A 16,009-nucleotide genomic window follows, 5' to 3' on the forward strand; every position below is an offset into this window, starting at 1 on the left:
GGGGAGTGACTTCTCACAGCTCACGAGCAGCCTGGCTAAATGAGAGAACAGGTCTCCCACCTCCCAGACCTTCACTCCTTGTAGGTGTTAATGTGAATTCTAATTGTAGGCAGAAATCTTTGCAAGAGAGTGACGTGGGGCAGAGACGTGGGCCAGGCCAGATTTACAGCCTTCATGAGGTCAAAATGCCTTTTGGGGGCCATTTGGCTCCCGTCTCCCGCAGGTGCCAGCGGGCCGCATAGGCGTCAGGCTCTCCAGCCTGCTCCAGACCCAAGTGGGGCTCATCCTCATCCTCCCTCCTCACCTTGGGCCCGTCTGCTCGGCGCAGCTATACCTCTGCTGGCCAAATTCCTATTCGGCAACTGAGTGTTTTATTCCACAGCTGTCTAGACACACGCTCCACGGGGGGACTCGGGGGGAGACGAAAAGCAGATACGGCTGGAAGCGCCAAGGCACGCCTCGGCCTTGACCTGTGGATGGGAAACCCTGGGGCCACCCGTTCCTGGTTTAACCCCGCGCTGCTGTCCGCAGGCTGGTTCCCAGGTCGCCCACATCAAAGCCGGCTCCGGGCTCCCTGCAGCAGACACTCTGTCTGAGCCTCCGTGTGAAGCGGCCCAGCCACAGGCCATCTTGGAGATGCCCGACCCTCTCCTAACAGCCCGCATCTCAGCACCTCGCAGGAGCCTCGCAACACGCCTACGAAGTAAAGGCGCAGACATCCGTCCTCCACTTGGCAGCCGGGAGGAGCAGAGTGGGAAGGAGGAAGACTGGGGCGTGAGGCTCCCGTTCCTTGTCTCCAGATTCTCCAACCACTGGCGGGGAGGGAGGGTGAAATGCAAGTCGGGTACACAGCAAAGCCGGGATCGGGAGCTTGAACGTGGCAAATGCTCAACCCCAAGGCTCCGGATCAGAGCGGAGCAGACGCCCTCGGGTCCCACCAGGAGAGCGTGTAGCTCACGTTGTCCCAATCCCTCCAGGACGAGGGGCATCCCAAAGTGAGGCCATCACACTGCCCGTTCTCAAGGTCATGCTCTTGTTCATGAGAGGGAGGAAGCTGGGAGGCCAGTGGGGAAGGGGGACGTCCGCGTTGAAAGGCACAGCATCCTCGGTTTGCAAGTGACTCACTTGTGCTACATGCCGGCCTCACAGCAGAGTCAACAAGAGGGGCTGGAAGGGAACACGGATCCCGAGAACAACCGGGTCATCGGCCATGCCAGCCAGGCCGATGGAGACAGCCCAGACGAGGGCGTCAAGAGTCCTGCGTGTGGGCTCTACGTCCGAGTTAAATCACTAACTACAAGCCGTAGGCAGGATACTAATGGCGTGATAGATTCACTGCTAAAACCTGGAAGAGGCTGGTGAGTAGCATGATTAAAGAAGGCTCTTACTGTTCGTTTAGATGCCAACAAACAAACAGACAACAACCAGCAGGCCTGGCATCACCGCTCCCACAAAACGCTGCCTACATGAAAGAGAACTTTCTCAACAAGCATTCACTGAGGACGGGCCTGGCACAGGGAACGTGAAAGATCAATGAAACCCACCCGTGCCCTCCAGGCTTACTGTCTGATGGTGGGGGGAAACACACAAGCCGGCAGAACACACAGCAGTAAAAAGAGATAAAATCCATCTCCCTTCCCAAGGGCAGCTCAGCCTAGAATCTTCCATAAAGGCTAAATATAGACCAACACTAAACATGATTTGGGTGCATCAATTAGGTTTGTTTTTTTTTTTCAGCTGCAAGTAACAAAAACCCAATGCGAAGTGGAGTGAACATCCACCTGCTCACGGGCGCGATGGCAGAGGGCTGCTCACTTCAAAGGCTCAAGGGCAATGTCAGTCAAGGAGAAGCTCCTGCCTTCCTTCCGTCTGATCAACGGCAGCCTGGGCTCATGGTCACAGGAGGGCCACCATCATTCCAGGCATGACATAAAGATGCAGCAATGCCCACTGGAAGTAACAGACTCTTTTCTCCCTTGCGTGTCTCTTCAGAAGAGCTGAGAATCCAGAAGGGCCCAGCACATTCTTCCTCATGGGTCATCAGCCACTGCCTGGTCATAGGTTATCCTCAACCACCCTTAGGTGGGGGGGGGGGGGATCATAGCCCTGGTGACTGCCTTAGCCTCTCAGGATCTGCCTGAGTTAGGAATGCGGGGGGCGGTCAGGAGTGGACCTAAAACAAACTCAGGGCTATGCCAGCAGGGAGGAGAAGGGCTGCGTGCTGGGCCACATCAGAGTCCACCAAAGCTGGCTCCTTTTACAGTGGTGATGCTAATACGTGTCTGGAAACATCTGTAGGTGTACATTCCTTCATGCAGGTTTCTTTTTTTGGCAGAGGGCAGAAAGAGGAGAAGTCCGCTTCAGAGGAGAGCAATGGCCACACATGTCTAGGGCAGTCAGCGTGAAATACAAGTGGTCCGAGCAGAGCCTCATCCGTGTAGACAAGCCTCCCTCTTATTCGCATGCCCTACACGCCTTGTGCTCTGTCCCATGAGCAGATGGGACGGGCATAGTGCCCATTCCGCTCACCAGGGGACCGACGGTCCTGCAGCTGGTGGTGGTGGTACCGAGAGCCCAGGCGTTCTCAGCAGTGCTCACCGCCCAGATGCTCAGGGTGCACAGCCGGCCACCAAAGAAGAGCCTCTCTGTGCCAGACCTTGCCACGGGGCAGGGCAGGAGACGGGAGCAGACATGACACACAACAGGGCCAGGAGCTGAAGGGAAGCAGAGCAGAGGCCACAGCCAGAGGAAGCCAAGGTCACACGTCCTCAGGGCGAGGGCCCAGGCCACGGTGGTACCCTCAGACAAGCCCCTGCTGTGTGGCACTGCCTGCTTCACGGGCTCGCCGTGTGGCCTGGGATCCCCCTGAAGGGGCATCACAACTGCTGATTCCCACAGGGAAGAAAAGGCCTGTGCTGAGTAAGGGCCCTGGCTGATGACTTGCTATGGGCGTATCCTCCAGCATCCACAAAGGGTGGTGCAGAGGGAAGACACAGACAAAACACACACACAGCACCACCACAGCCTCCACGTACGCTGGGAGCACACAGTCCCAGGGAGCAGGGCATCTGTATTAACTCACTCTGACCTTGGGCCACGTGACAGACTTCTCTGGGTCTCAGTTTTATCACTTCTAAAATAAGGGAGTCGAGCCTGGTGATGTCCAAAGTCATCCCAGCTCTGACAATTAGGGATCTTTCCAGAAGACCTGGTAGATTTCAAAAAAAAAAAAAAAAAACCTATTAGCAGACAATGGTTAAATTGGTGAGATCAAAACAAGCACCAGACGTACTTCCCTGGTGGCGCGGTGGTTAAGAATCCGCCTGCCAATGCAGGAGACATGGGTTCGAGCCCTGGTCTGGGAAGATCCCACATGCCGCAAAGCAACTAAGCCCATGTGCCATAGCTACTGAGCCTGAGCTCTAGAGCCCACGAGCCACAACTACTGAAGCCCAACACGCCACAACTACTGAAGCCCAACACGCCACAACAACTGAAGCCTGTGCACCTAGAGCCCGTGCTCCGCAACAAAGAGAAGCCACCGCAATGAGAAGCCCACGCACTGCATGGAAGAGCAGTGCCCGCTCGCCACAACTAGAGAAAGCCCGTGCGCAGCAACGAAGACCCAACACAGCCCCAAATAAATAAATTTATTTATTTTTTGAAAAAGAAAAAAAACAAGCACCAGAGTCCTTAATAAATCTCTTTTCATACAACTTCGCAAAGAGGTCAGATGATCCCTGCAAACTCTTACAGCCGCAAGAGGAAAGGGGATTCCTGGAATTCTCCAGACGCTGGCTCAGCCAGAAATCATCTAGAGCGGACCTAAAAACAATGACCCATCTACATTTCAGCTTCTGGCCACCCTGGGTTTGGCCTAAAAGCCCTTGAGCGCTCCTCTCGTTGCAACCTCATTCACTAAAGCTTGGAGAGAAGAGCAATAAAATGAACAAATAAAACTAAAAAAAAAATTGGCAACTTTCTTTTAACCTCATGAGACAAGTCAACTACTTCTTTCTCTTCCTTGCAAAGTATAAACTGCTCCTGTTACAAAAACATTTTTGTTGCTGAATCTGCAGAAGCCACTGTATCCACCAGCTGCCCAGCACACTGTTTTCAAGAGGCTGGGGTTTGCAGGCTGGTGTTGTGTGTTGGATGAAGTTTGCTTCAAAGGTTAATGTTGCAGCAACTGGCTGAGACTCAACTAAGTGATTCAGTGTGTCTTCTGGAAACAGTTATGCTAACCTTTCATTTTCTTTAAAAAAATAGGCAATGGGGGAAAAGAGCACATCTCCCGTGTGCGACCCCCATACACAGCAAGAAGCAGTGCCACTGAACTTGCATGCTTCCTAAGGAACAGCAAACTAGACCACAGAGTTCAGGGGGATGTTAGCAGCTAAGACTTGCCTGAGACACAGGGATCCCGCCTGGGGAAGGAGGGAAGTGAGCCCACGAGGGACTGAGGGACAGGGGAATGTGAGCAGATGGGTGGACCCAGATGAACCACAGATCTGCTACATAATTTGCAGGGCCCAGGACAAAATAAACATGGAGACGCCTTGTTCATAAAGTGCATAAAAAGTCCCATTAAAGGTACTAAAATATAAAGCTTTTTTTTCCCTTCTATATTCTCTCTCTCTCTTCATCTGTCCCGATGTTTTTATTTGCTGTTCAGTGTCATGCTCCCTGGGGCACAAAGATTTTCATGGGGTGAGTGCAGACCCAGGAGACTCAGACTCAGTGCTCTGCTCACCAGCTACTGGACAGACCCATGCACTGTGCCCGAGTAGCGACAGGGTAGTAGAGCCAGGCCTCTCCCCATCCCAAGAGCTCACTGCCCCAACCCACAGAGGATGGACCACCCCCAAGGGCACTGCAACTTCCTTCGGCACCAGGAGGCACTAGGTACCCGGATGGGGTGGAAAAGGCTTAGCCCTGCCTCGCTGCCGGCAGAATGACCTGTGGCATCATCCACCCGCTGCCCAAGATGCTGTGGGGTGTATGTACCCCATGCCTGTACTCCCTGGGGGAAGGAGGGTGGCAGTGATTGCTGTGCGGGGTCCGAGGTCCCAGGGGCCAGAGGAGTAGGGAAGCCAAGAACCCGTCCTGGGGAGGTAGGAAGGCAACAGGAAAAGAAACAGGGCAGAGGCCAAGGCTCTAAGCCCCAGCACATACTCCGCTGTCTCATCAGACTTCACGTACAAAGCACAAAATTCAAAGATAAAATTAAAACAAAGACCTCAGAGCATTAAACCCTCAAGCGGGGTTCCGTTCTGAGCATAGGGGCTGTAAGGGCACAGGTCACATGCCCATAAAGCAGCTGTGCCGGGGGAAGAGGAGGTGAACCAAGACTGAGATGCTTGGCATTCAGATTAGAGAGCGGAGAGGTTATCAGTGACGACAAGGTCAAGGGTACCACCAAGAGAGGGCGGCTGCAGTGCGCAGGTGAGCCGGGAGGCCAGGCCAGGAAGGATCTGCTACACAGCACCGAGATCACAACACGCGCTGAACTCGGAAGGACCGTGTAATCAAGTTACCCCCGTCCGTTTCCCCAGATTGACATATTACAGTTGCTATACAGGGAGGGGAGGAGGGGAAGAGGTGGGATGAGTGGGGGGATGTTCAGGTGGGACAGACAAGAGAAGTGGGGGAGATGGAGAGACAGAGAGAAAAGGAACAGAGGATGGTTACGAAAAAACAAAATAGAGAAAGGGCTGATGAAGCAAACTTCCCCCTCACTGTTTATGCACAGCACCATGATATCTAGACTCCTTTAGGCTACATCAAGAAACACTGGCATTTCAAATATTCCCGTACAGAAATGTCAACATTTCTATACGGGAGCCCGACAGCCAGTGACTGTATAGAGTTTGTGGCATGGAGAGTAGGAGAAACACCATGTCATCAAGTGTAACTTTTGTCTTCTCATCTATCAACCCCTCCACTTTTTTTTTTTTTTGCAGTAGGCGGGCCTCTCACTGCCGTGGCCTCCCCCGCCGTGGAGCACAGGCTCCGGACGCGCAGGTCCGGCGGCCATGGCCCACGGGCCCAGCCGCTCCGCGGCATGTGGGATCTTCCCGTACTGGGGCACGAACCCACGTCCCCCGCATCGGCAGGCGGACTCCCAACCACTGCGCCACCAGGGAAGCCCTCAACCCCTCCACTTTTATCTGGCGGCTTCAAGTTAGCCACTGCTGCTACAGCGTTGTTTGGCCAATAAATATTTATGAAAATCATTGGATGTGAAAGTGAATATATGAACAAATAAACAAATCAGGTCTTAAAAGATCCATTAGGATCTTAAAATTGGGATTAGTCCAATATTTGGACTAACCCTGGGGTTAGCCAGGGCCTGGCATTTCAGTTTGGGTAAGGACTCCAGTTGCAGCCTGGTTTTCAGCCGTCTATACGGTGGTAGGCTCAGGGCTCAGGTGGGTAAAGGGACAACTTATACCCACCAGCTCCGCAAAGGGAAGGGCTGTGGTCTCACTCTGGTAGGTTCAGTGCTCAACACATAGCAGCCACTCGGTAACTGCTGAACTGAATTGAGGGCACAGTGACCATTACCCATGACCACACAGAGCTCATGTGGCTCCATATGCAGGATATATCATTCTTGTAAAATTTATTCTAAAAAATTCTTAAAGATGTATAACCTCCTCTAGATAAAAATAATTTGAGATGGTCAATGACACAGGGCTTACTACAATGAGTTAATTCATATCTCTTTATGACATAAAATGGTGGCATAGGAAGTATTCTAGCCACAGGGCCAATGGTTTCTATGAGCTGCCTGGCAGCCAAAGCAAAAAGGGAAATACCCTGAGTCATATGTTCTCGTTATCAGATGCTGGTGCCTTAGTTAACAAAAGTGACTTGTTGCTTAGCACATTTATTAGAATAATCAGTCCTCAGTTCACCAGAATGTCTTATTTCTGCCTTGCCATAGAAAGTGGTTGGTTTTAGGAAACCAGTTTTGGGAAACTGCCTGCATCCTGCCATGAATAAGAGGCGACCAGCTCATTCTGAACCCTTTGCACTTCTAGACTCTCAGGAGATTGACTACATAAGAAATTGGAGCTTTCCAGAGTACGATCGCGAACCCCAAAGAACCAAGGCCAATAAGATACATGGACAATATGCAGAGGAACCGGCTAACCAGAAGCACTGGCTTGTGTTCTGGAGGCCTCTCAAAAACTCACTGGGAAATAAGTTTGCACTGGGCCGCAGGTCCAGGTCCTCAGGATGGGCAGAAAAGGAAATCTAAGCAACCCTAGGTACCCCGCTCTTGCCCTTGGCTGGCTCTGTCTGTCCTCCACGTCTCAGCTTGGATGTTACCTCCTCAGATAAGCTTCTCTGCCTATACTACCTTCAGGGTCTCCCCAGCTCCAGTGCCTTCTCCTGCTTCTTCTATCTGTTCCTCCATTGTACCAACGACCCTATTTATTCCAGTTTACCTGTTTCCCACACTAGACCATAAGCTCCATGGCTTTTGCCCGTTGCTGTTACATCCTCAGCACCTAACACAGTGTTTGGTCAAATAGATGCTCAATAAATATTTATGGACTCTGTGAATGAATAAGGAATAACTGAAAGAATGAACCAACGAGACCTTAAAAGATCATTAGGATTTAAAATTGAATAATAATTTGGAAAACATCTTCAAATTCACAAAATTCCTCTCTACCGATATTACAGAGAAATGGTCAAAACTAAGGCCTCTCTCTGCTTAATCCGGCAAGACCGAAGCACCTTCTTCAGCAAAGAAGCACAGTCCCCACAAGAGCAAATGAGATCAGCTTCTCTGCCCTTTCCCCTGTAGTGACCTCGTGCTTCACCTCACTTGGGTCTTAAGAGTATATTTTGGTCCAAGCACACTTTGCTCCTTTAGAACAAGGTGTTAATCATCTCACACTGGGGTTGGCAAACTTTTTCTGTGAAAGGCCAAAGAGTAACTACTTTTGGCTTCACAGGCCATGTGGTCTCCATCCCAACTACTCTACTCTGCTGCCGTCCAGCAAAAGCAGCTGTAGACTCTACTGATACATAAGCAAATGGGCATGGCTGTGTTTCAATAAAACTTTATTTACAAAAGCAGATGGAGGGCCGGATTTGGACTGCAGGCCACAGCTAGCCAACCCTGGGCCCCAACACACTGCTACTCACTCACTAAACTGACAATGCATGCATGCCCTCCCTCCTCATTGAAGGGGACATTCCGGATGAAGCATCTACAAATTCAGTCCCGACAACCCAGCTGCTTTGTCAGAACCATAAATAAGAGTCTTGGTCAAATACCCTGAAGAAAGTCTGCCAAAGTGAAAAAAAGCATTACCATATTAAGAGAAAAACACAGCCAAAGAATTTCCTTAACAATCAACTAAGCTCTTGAAATGGGGCCAGAGAACACACAAGGGCTCCAGCTCTGATAGTCTGGGGAACTGAAATATTTTCATTCCACGAGAAGCTGCAGTCAGAACAATGAGAAGCCTCGTCCCCATGAGCCTCTGGACACAGGCTGGCCCAGAGCAAAAAACGCCGGCTTCCACGCCAGCGTCTGGATTGACATCACCTAATGCGATACTGATCTGCATCCCCCTAAAAATGGTAAAAATCAATACGGTAACAGAAGCCTCGTTACATCGACAGGGTCTGGGGCCTCTTTAACAAATGCAATGCAGGCCTCTCAGTTCAGGGAGAAAAAGAGGAGAGACCACAAAACAACCAGGACGGAGGGAGTGGGGAAAAGAATTCAAATGGAAAAACACAGAAACAAAATACGAGGGTAACTATGGTAGGGCAAGCAGCATTCCAGCTCTTGGTTACTTTACAAGCATGAGTGACAGACTCCAGAAGATGGGGAGCCGGTCCAGCACAGGCTCTGTGTTATCTGATCCACTTTTGGATGAGCTCAGGCGGCTGAGTCAGCGCCTTCCGACAATCAGGTTGTCTGAGGGGAACTGGCTGAAGGCTGGGCGCAGGGTGGGGGAGTGGAGGGGCACGAGTCACACCTGGCACCCGCCACTCCCCTCCCCCACCATCGTCCCCAGGCCGCCTGGACCCTCCTCACTCAGAGAAGTTGGGGCAGATCCACTGCAAGCAGGCCACGTTCCAGGAGACAGGCGTGGAGAGACCAGAGCCCGCTCAGCAGGAGAAGGACCCTCTGCCCACAAAGCAGCCCCCGTGCCCAGGGCTGTCACTCTTCAGCCACTTCAAACAGGGCCATAGGTGGCATCTGGCCCAAAGGTGGCCAAGGGCGGATGCAGGTCTGGGAGTGAGGGAAGAAAACCACTTCATAAGCCTCGACAAGCTTGCTTCCAAATATTCCCCTGGGTGTTGGCGTCGGGGTAGAAGCGCCCACAGGAAACCTCACCACCTCACCAGGGCTCTGAGTTACCACAGACCGCAGAGCTACGGGGGCCCCAGCAAAGCAACACGCCGTCCGACCAAACCCCAGGCAGCCGTTGGATCAGATGAGAACTGGCCTCGGAGTCTGGGGGCTGCTGCCCTGCAGTCAGCCTGCTGCGCGGTCACCTCCTCGCCAGAAAGGGGGCAGCGGATCACTGCAGGAGCCCCAGTGCCTCCCTGCTCCCCGAGCCCTCAGGGCAGCCGGCCTTGCCTGCCGTTGAGTGGAGGGCTCGCAGTTCACACCCAGGACACTGCTGCTGAGCCTCTACCTCCTCACAGGTGACTAAGACAGGCGCGCCCCTCACACTCCAGCAGCAGAGAGAAACTGATATCCACAACTGAATAAGACGATCGTGAGTTACGATGAGGGGGCGAGAAGGGACAAATGAACGAGGAAATGTGACCACCTCCGGGGTTATGCAGCCCCAGAGTGACGAGGGGAGGCTGGGACGTGGGGCGCTCCCCGGGGTAGGGGGTCAGGGAAGGGCCGTCTGGGGCAGAGGCAGAATTTAACCCAAGGCCTGAAGGACAAGGAAGGTCACCTGTGGAGGAGCTGGATGGGGACACCCCAGGGAGGGAAGGCCAAGGCCCCAGGAGAACAGCCCTGCATGGGGGGCGGGGGGTAGCAGAGAGGGGGAGGGGCAGAGGGAGGAGTGCGGGGTAGAGTGGGGCGCCCCTCCAAGGCCCTGTAAGCAGTTACGATCTCTCTGTAAGAACAGAGAGTGTGTGAAGGGGTTTACACAGGGCAGACAGGACCCAATCTGAAAGTTGCAATCATCAAGGCGGGAGGACAGATGACCTTCTCCTGCCTGTTTTCTAATCAACACAGCGGAAAAGCAGCTGGGACAAAAGTAACTTTCCTCTCTCACCTTCTTCAGTACATCCCCGGTATTTCTGTCCTGCACTCTGGCCTAAAGAAACCAAATATTTTCCCTCTCTCTCTCTCTCTCTCTCTCTCCCCCTGAACTACTCAGCAAAAAAACTGCAGAGGCAGGGCTTCCCTGGTGGCGCAGTGGTTGAGAGTCCGCCTGCCGATGCAGGGGACACGGGTTCGTGCCCTGGTCCGGGAAGATCCCATATGCCGCGGAGCGGCTGGGCCCGTGAGCCATGGCCGCTGGGCCTGCGCGTCCGGAGCCTGTGCTCTGCAACGGGAGAGGCCACAACAGTGAGAGGCCCACGTACCACCAAAAAAAACAAAAAAACTGCAGAGACAAAATGCTGCCTTTGGAGGAAATTTTTAAATGTTCTGCAGACACAGCCAGTGTCATGTTCAACACATCTGGAAACCGTTTTTATGTAAGGCTGAACTAGTCTGCCCTCAAAGCTGCTTTCTATTAAACTGTTTGCATGCACACTGTCCTTCCTTCCTGCAGCTGGCATTCCCTCCCCTGATGAATGCTGGTCCCAGTCATGGTCCTGAGGAAAGGGGAGCTGCAAATCCTAGGACAGAAGCACAGAAAGAGATATCCGGGCCGCCTGTGGTTGGAGGGGATGGGCCTGCTGGGGGACATCCTCCTTCTCCAGCTTGGTGGGAGCGGCAGACCAGGGAAAGACAGCTGCTCTGCCCAGTGAGCTTTCTTCCAAAGGTTCTTCCTGGCTCAAAACTCAGCGGGGAAAGTGAGCGCACATGTGTCCGCTCGGCAGTGAGAAGCAAAAATTCCTTTGGTCTCAAGCCCAGAAACGTCTCTGGCAACTTCAAGCCGAGGCAGGTGTACGGAAGATGTGAGGTGGGGCTTGCAAAATGGAAGGGAAAGTAGGTAGATCAGGCTCAGAAAGGGCAGGAACTCAGGGGGCAGCGGGGTCCCGGCAGCAGAGGCTACACCAGCTTCCCCCATATTGTTTTTCCGTGGGTGGCATTCAGTCGCTGCTCCAAGCTGAGGATCTGCTCGGTCTGATGGGTCCCGTGTCCACCTGGCCCCAGAGGGCGGGGTGTCATGACTGGTGGTCCCTTCAAGACTTTCCAGTGGGGGAGAAATGGACCCCGAAGGAGATGCTGGCCTCTGCTCCCAGAAGAAGGGGGGACGGGGTGGGTGAAAAGTGGGCAGTGATAACAGATGTCCATGGTAATTTTCATTCATTAAAAGTGGCAAGAATCGCATGCTCAGGAAGGAGGATGGCTGTTTAAGTAATGGAGAGACCTTCAAGTGAAATCCTCGTGCTGGGGGGAGGAAATGAGACCAGAGTATAAGGCACCAACTTAACCATTGGGCCCGTGTATGCGGGGGGCGGTCACACCAGTTCCACTGGGTTATTAGCAAATAGCCCTGGGGAGGCTGGGCCTTGACCTCACACGGCAAGCGCCATTCGGAGTGACTTCGACCCTCAAGTCCAATTTTGGTTGGTTCTGTTCTGCCTCCTCTGAGATTTCCTGCCCTGTTTCTCGCTGCTGAGGTGACACAGCGCGAGGCAAGCTCACCTCAACCCCCAGCGCTGCCGGCACATTTGTCATGTGCTCGGGCACATCTGTATTCACCCAGGTGAGAGGCTCTCCAAACTGAGCCTGATTACAAGCCAGTCCGCAGCCCCCTCTCCTAAATAATCAATCATCAGACTAACGGAACAAAATGGAAAGAGCTGGAAGAGATGTTTTTACTCTCTCCACTTCCCACCGCAATCAGCAAAAAAAAAGTAGTTTAGTCAGTGGAAACCAGTCTCTTGTGTGGGCGTCTGCAATTTAATATCCTCTCATTTCCGATTCCATTTTGAAAGGCCACGTTAGCTCGACTTTAAATTTTCAAGCTCCTTTTTCTTGGGCTAGAAACGCATCTCAAATAGCGCGCTGCTGGCAGGAAGGCTAGCCTCCCGGGAACAGTAGGAGCCAGGTCAGAAACACCTTACAAAGCTGGTCTGTCGAGATGGGAGATGGTTCACAGCCAGCCGGGACATGCCAGGGATGGCAGGAGAATACACTCGCCACCTTGGCTCAAAAGCTGAAAGGATATCCCCCGGCCAGAGCAGCTGCATGGGCTGCACCCACGCGTGCCAAACATGAAATTAGCCCGCGGGGGCAGCTCACGCAGCACCCAGACCGGAGCCCTGCCTGCAGACAGCCCGCAAGGTTGGCTGCTTCCCCAGGGCTCGGTGGAGCTGAGAAGTCCCGCGTGTGGCCACAGGCTATGCTATTCTGGTCACCTCCTTCCGGTGAGACTACCACATCCTGGACACCTTTCACGCAGTGTGAACCTAAGCCGGGGTGCGCCAGCCTCCCAGTGGGCTATTTAAAGTTGAGTCAGCCCATCACATCAAAAGGCCAGGCTGCGTCCCTCCCATAACGGTCACGGGCTTGGGCACTTGGGGAGCCTGGCCGGCTTCGGAGGCTATAACTTCACCACAGCATTAGATGTGTGGCCTCGGGCAGGTGACTTAAGCTCTCTGAACCCCTGTTTCTTCCTCTATAAAATGGCAATAATACAGCTATCGTGCAGATTAGGTGAAAGTTACAAATGAAGGCAGAGCCTGGTCCAGCTTTGGAGCTTATCAAGTAGAAGTTATTATGATTATACTGTGACCGATAAACACATTTTGAAAGATTAGTTGTTACAGAAATTCCACGGTAACCTAACAGAAATAATACGCAATTGAGACATCGCTAAAGGCCAGTTACCTAGTTACCTACACCAGGCGCAGAGCCTGTTTCTGTCCCAATCAACAACACAAACATAAACAGCCCGTGCTGTACCACCTGGGTCTGACTTCACAGCTTGGATCAAGTAAAATGTACAGAGAGCCGGAGAAGAAGATCCCTCCTGGCTCGAGGTCTATGATCTTTTGTCCTGGGCCGGAAACAAGATTCCAGCCTAGCCTGATTCCTCTTTCCAGATGAAGTCTGGAAAATGACAAGAGCGTGGAGAAACCAGAAAACACCATCTCTCTAGGCACCTGCCACACAGCAAAAAAACCCTCCATAACTAACGTACCAAAGAGTGGGAATTGTTGATGGTCTAAAAAAATTGGATTTAAGTTCAGGTATGAAGACTGCTAAACAAATCAACAGAACAAAAATGCCTACATGGAGAATATTTCAAAAGAAAGCAAACCTTTTCCCAAACTGAGCTCTTTGTGTCTCTGTTTAAAAAAAAAAAAAAGTCTACACTCAGAAAATTGTAGTTTAGAGTACACACCCTTTCGTAGGAGAGTCATATGCACGTTAGCATATTAAAAGCTCTGAGAAGTGCCATGAGGACAAAATCCATTAGCTTTGTTTTAATTCACGGTTTCCAAAACTTTTTTGTGTGGAGTATTGTTTTTTTTTTTTTTGTTTGTTTGTTTTTTTAACATCTTTATTGGGGTATAATTGCTTTACAATGGTGTGTTAGTTTCTGCTTTATAACAAAGTGAATCAGTTACACATATACATATGTTCCCATATCTCTTCCCTCTTGCGTCTCCCTCCCTCCCACCCTCCCTATCCCACCCCTCCAGGCTGTCACAAAGCACCGAGCCAATATCCCTGTGCCATGCGGCTGCTTCCCACTAGCTATCTACCTGGAGTATTGTTTTAAAACACACCTAGTAACTCTGCAAAAACCCAATTTGGGAGACCTGGTTTGTTTTCAGAGTGGCTGTTCACATGCTAATGATGGCTAACTTCAAAACCCAGCAAATTCTCTATATGTGATGAGTGCACAAAGGAACAGAAATCTGCAGCCACAGTTGCCTCAGGGCTAAGAATGGAAGGGAAACTCAATTTTCACTGCTTACCTACTCAGTTCTTTATAAACCTATTGCTTTCTTTTATAAAAATTGAAAACACTACTGTGAAAACTCTCACCTGAGGGCTTCCCTGGTGGCGCAGTGGTTGGGAGTCCGCCTGCCGATGCAGGGGACACGGGTTCGTGCCCCGGTCCGGGAAGATCCCACATGCCGCGGAGCGGCTGGGCCCGTGAGCCATGGCCGCTGAGCCTGCGCGTCCGGAGCCTGCGCTCCGCAACGGGAGAGGCCGCAACAGTGAGAGGCCCGCGTACCGCAAAAAACCAAACAAACAAACAAAAAACCTCTCACCTGATAGCCTGCTTATTAAAGAAGCTTCCATGAGCTCCCTCCCCTCCCCCACCCCAGGTCACACTCAGCATGTCCTAAATGTTCTCCTTTGGTCCAGACTTGACTGGTTTGGTCCCGCTTCAGAATCTCATGAGATCAGGGAGTTCTGGTGCCTTTTGACCTCTCCAGATTTAGCCAAATGTCAGTCAAGGCACCTGAGAACTTGGTTCTGCAGGTGGGGCACACACTTACCTCGTGGTCAATTTTAATAAGTGCAATGTCGGCCTTCTCGTCCACATCTTTGATTTTGGCCTCATACGTGGCACCATTCTTCAGCTCAACTTTGACTCGGTGCTTGTTGGTCACCACGTGGGCGTTTGTCACAATCAGTCCATCTTCGGACACGATAAACCCAGACCCACTGGCCACAGGCACCTCCCTCTTAGAAAAAGGAAGCCTAGAACCAAAAAAAGTACCTGGTTAAGGCTGAAACATCTTCAGATCAGCTCTGAGACACACTGATGAACCGATTCTGTAACTGCAGCACGCGTCTAGCAATTGTTACCTGACACACTGGCTTTATTTAACTTTAAAAAATGGAACGTTAGACTGACTTCTATACGCATCCAAACATTCCACTTAGAAAATATTCTTAGGGAATCTCTTCAGAACCAGAGGTTCTTAAAATATCTAGAAGGGTCAAGAATGTAGATTTAAGTAGTCAAACAGGAAAACATCCCAAGGGAGAAATGCTTATCTTCCTGTAGGACTATATTCAGGGACACTTTAAATAGATCTGATGTTTTGCTAATGGCAGCGGTTTCGGTGGGAGCTTCGGAGGCTGAGGAACAAAAGGAAGGCTCTCTTTACTTGCGAAACAGTTCGATGTGAACCACAGCAGGAGCAATCTTCTCCACCACATCGGCAATAAAGTTGTATTTATGGCGCAAACTGTTGGGATCTTCCTGCCCTGAGAACAGAAACAAAGACGAGACACTTAAAAGGTGCTGTGCTCTGTGCTGTGGCCACCTGGAGAAAGATATAGGTTAGAAGAGCCAGAAAACCTGAAGGAGGGTGAGGACAAGAGCCCTTTGCAACTGGGCTCAGTTGCAAAGACCTTTCTGGTTCTCGAGGAAATACCCACTCAGATAAGACGGCAAAACCCACCAAAGATGACCTCTTGTCTTGGCTTCCTTGCTCTCAATAGTTTCACCTCGAGAATGTTGAACCAGAGGCTCCAGCAGATATCCGGGCCTCCTACATTTTTCCAAAGAGTTGGTCGCCCGAGGGCCACCTTGACATGACACCGTCCACCAGTGTCCCTTCCCCGACTCCCGCAGCACCACACAGCAGCCCTTCTCAGCACACCGCCGCTGTCGAGGGGAGGGCTGAGGCTGTTTTTGACAAGATGCCCATCAAGTGTTATAGATTTAAAAGGCTACTAGGAAAAAGCATTAAGGCAAAGGCACAGATGGTGTCTTTCCTGCTGTCTGTCCCCAGAGCAGCTTCCCACCACATCTTAAGCACTCACTCCATTTCCCCGACCCCAGGACATCCCAGGCCAAAAGACACAAGACATGCCTTGATTCTGTTGGGGGGAAAAAAAAGAGAAAATCGAATG

General features: G+C 51.6%; 1 protein-coding gene across 1 annotated transcript in view; it reads right to left on the reverse strand.

The window, feature by feature from the left end:
• Nucleotides 1–16,009, reverse strand: part of HTRA1 (HtrA serine peptidase 1) — a 57,810-nt gene that overhangs the window by 10,315 nt on the left and 31,486 nt on the right. Inside the window, exons 2-3 of the mRNA XM_067709162.1 lie at nt 15,259–15,358; nt 14,641–14,845 (exon numbers count right to left, since the gene is read on the reverse strand). Of these exons, the coding sequence (XP_067565263.1) occupies nt 14,641–14,845; nt 15,259–15,358 (305 nt within the window). The remainder of the gene's footprint in view (nt 1–14,640; nt 14,846–15,258; nt 15,359–16,009) is intronic.

Source organism: Pseudorca crassidens, chromosome 16 (genome assembly GCF_039906515.1).
Source record: "Pseudorca crassidens isolate mPseCra1 chromosome 16, mPseCra1.hap1, whole genome shotgun sequence".
Taxonomy (NCBI): Eukaryota; Metazoa; Chordata; class Mammalia; order Artiodactyla; family Delphinidae; genus Pseudorca; species Pseudorca crassidens.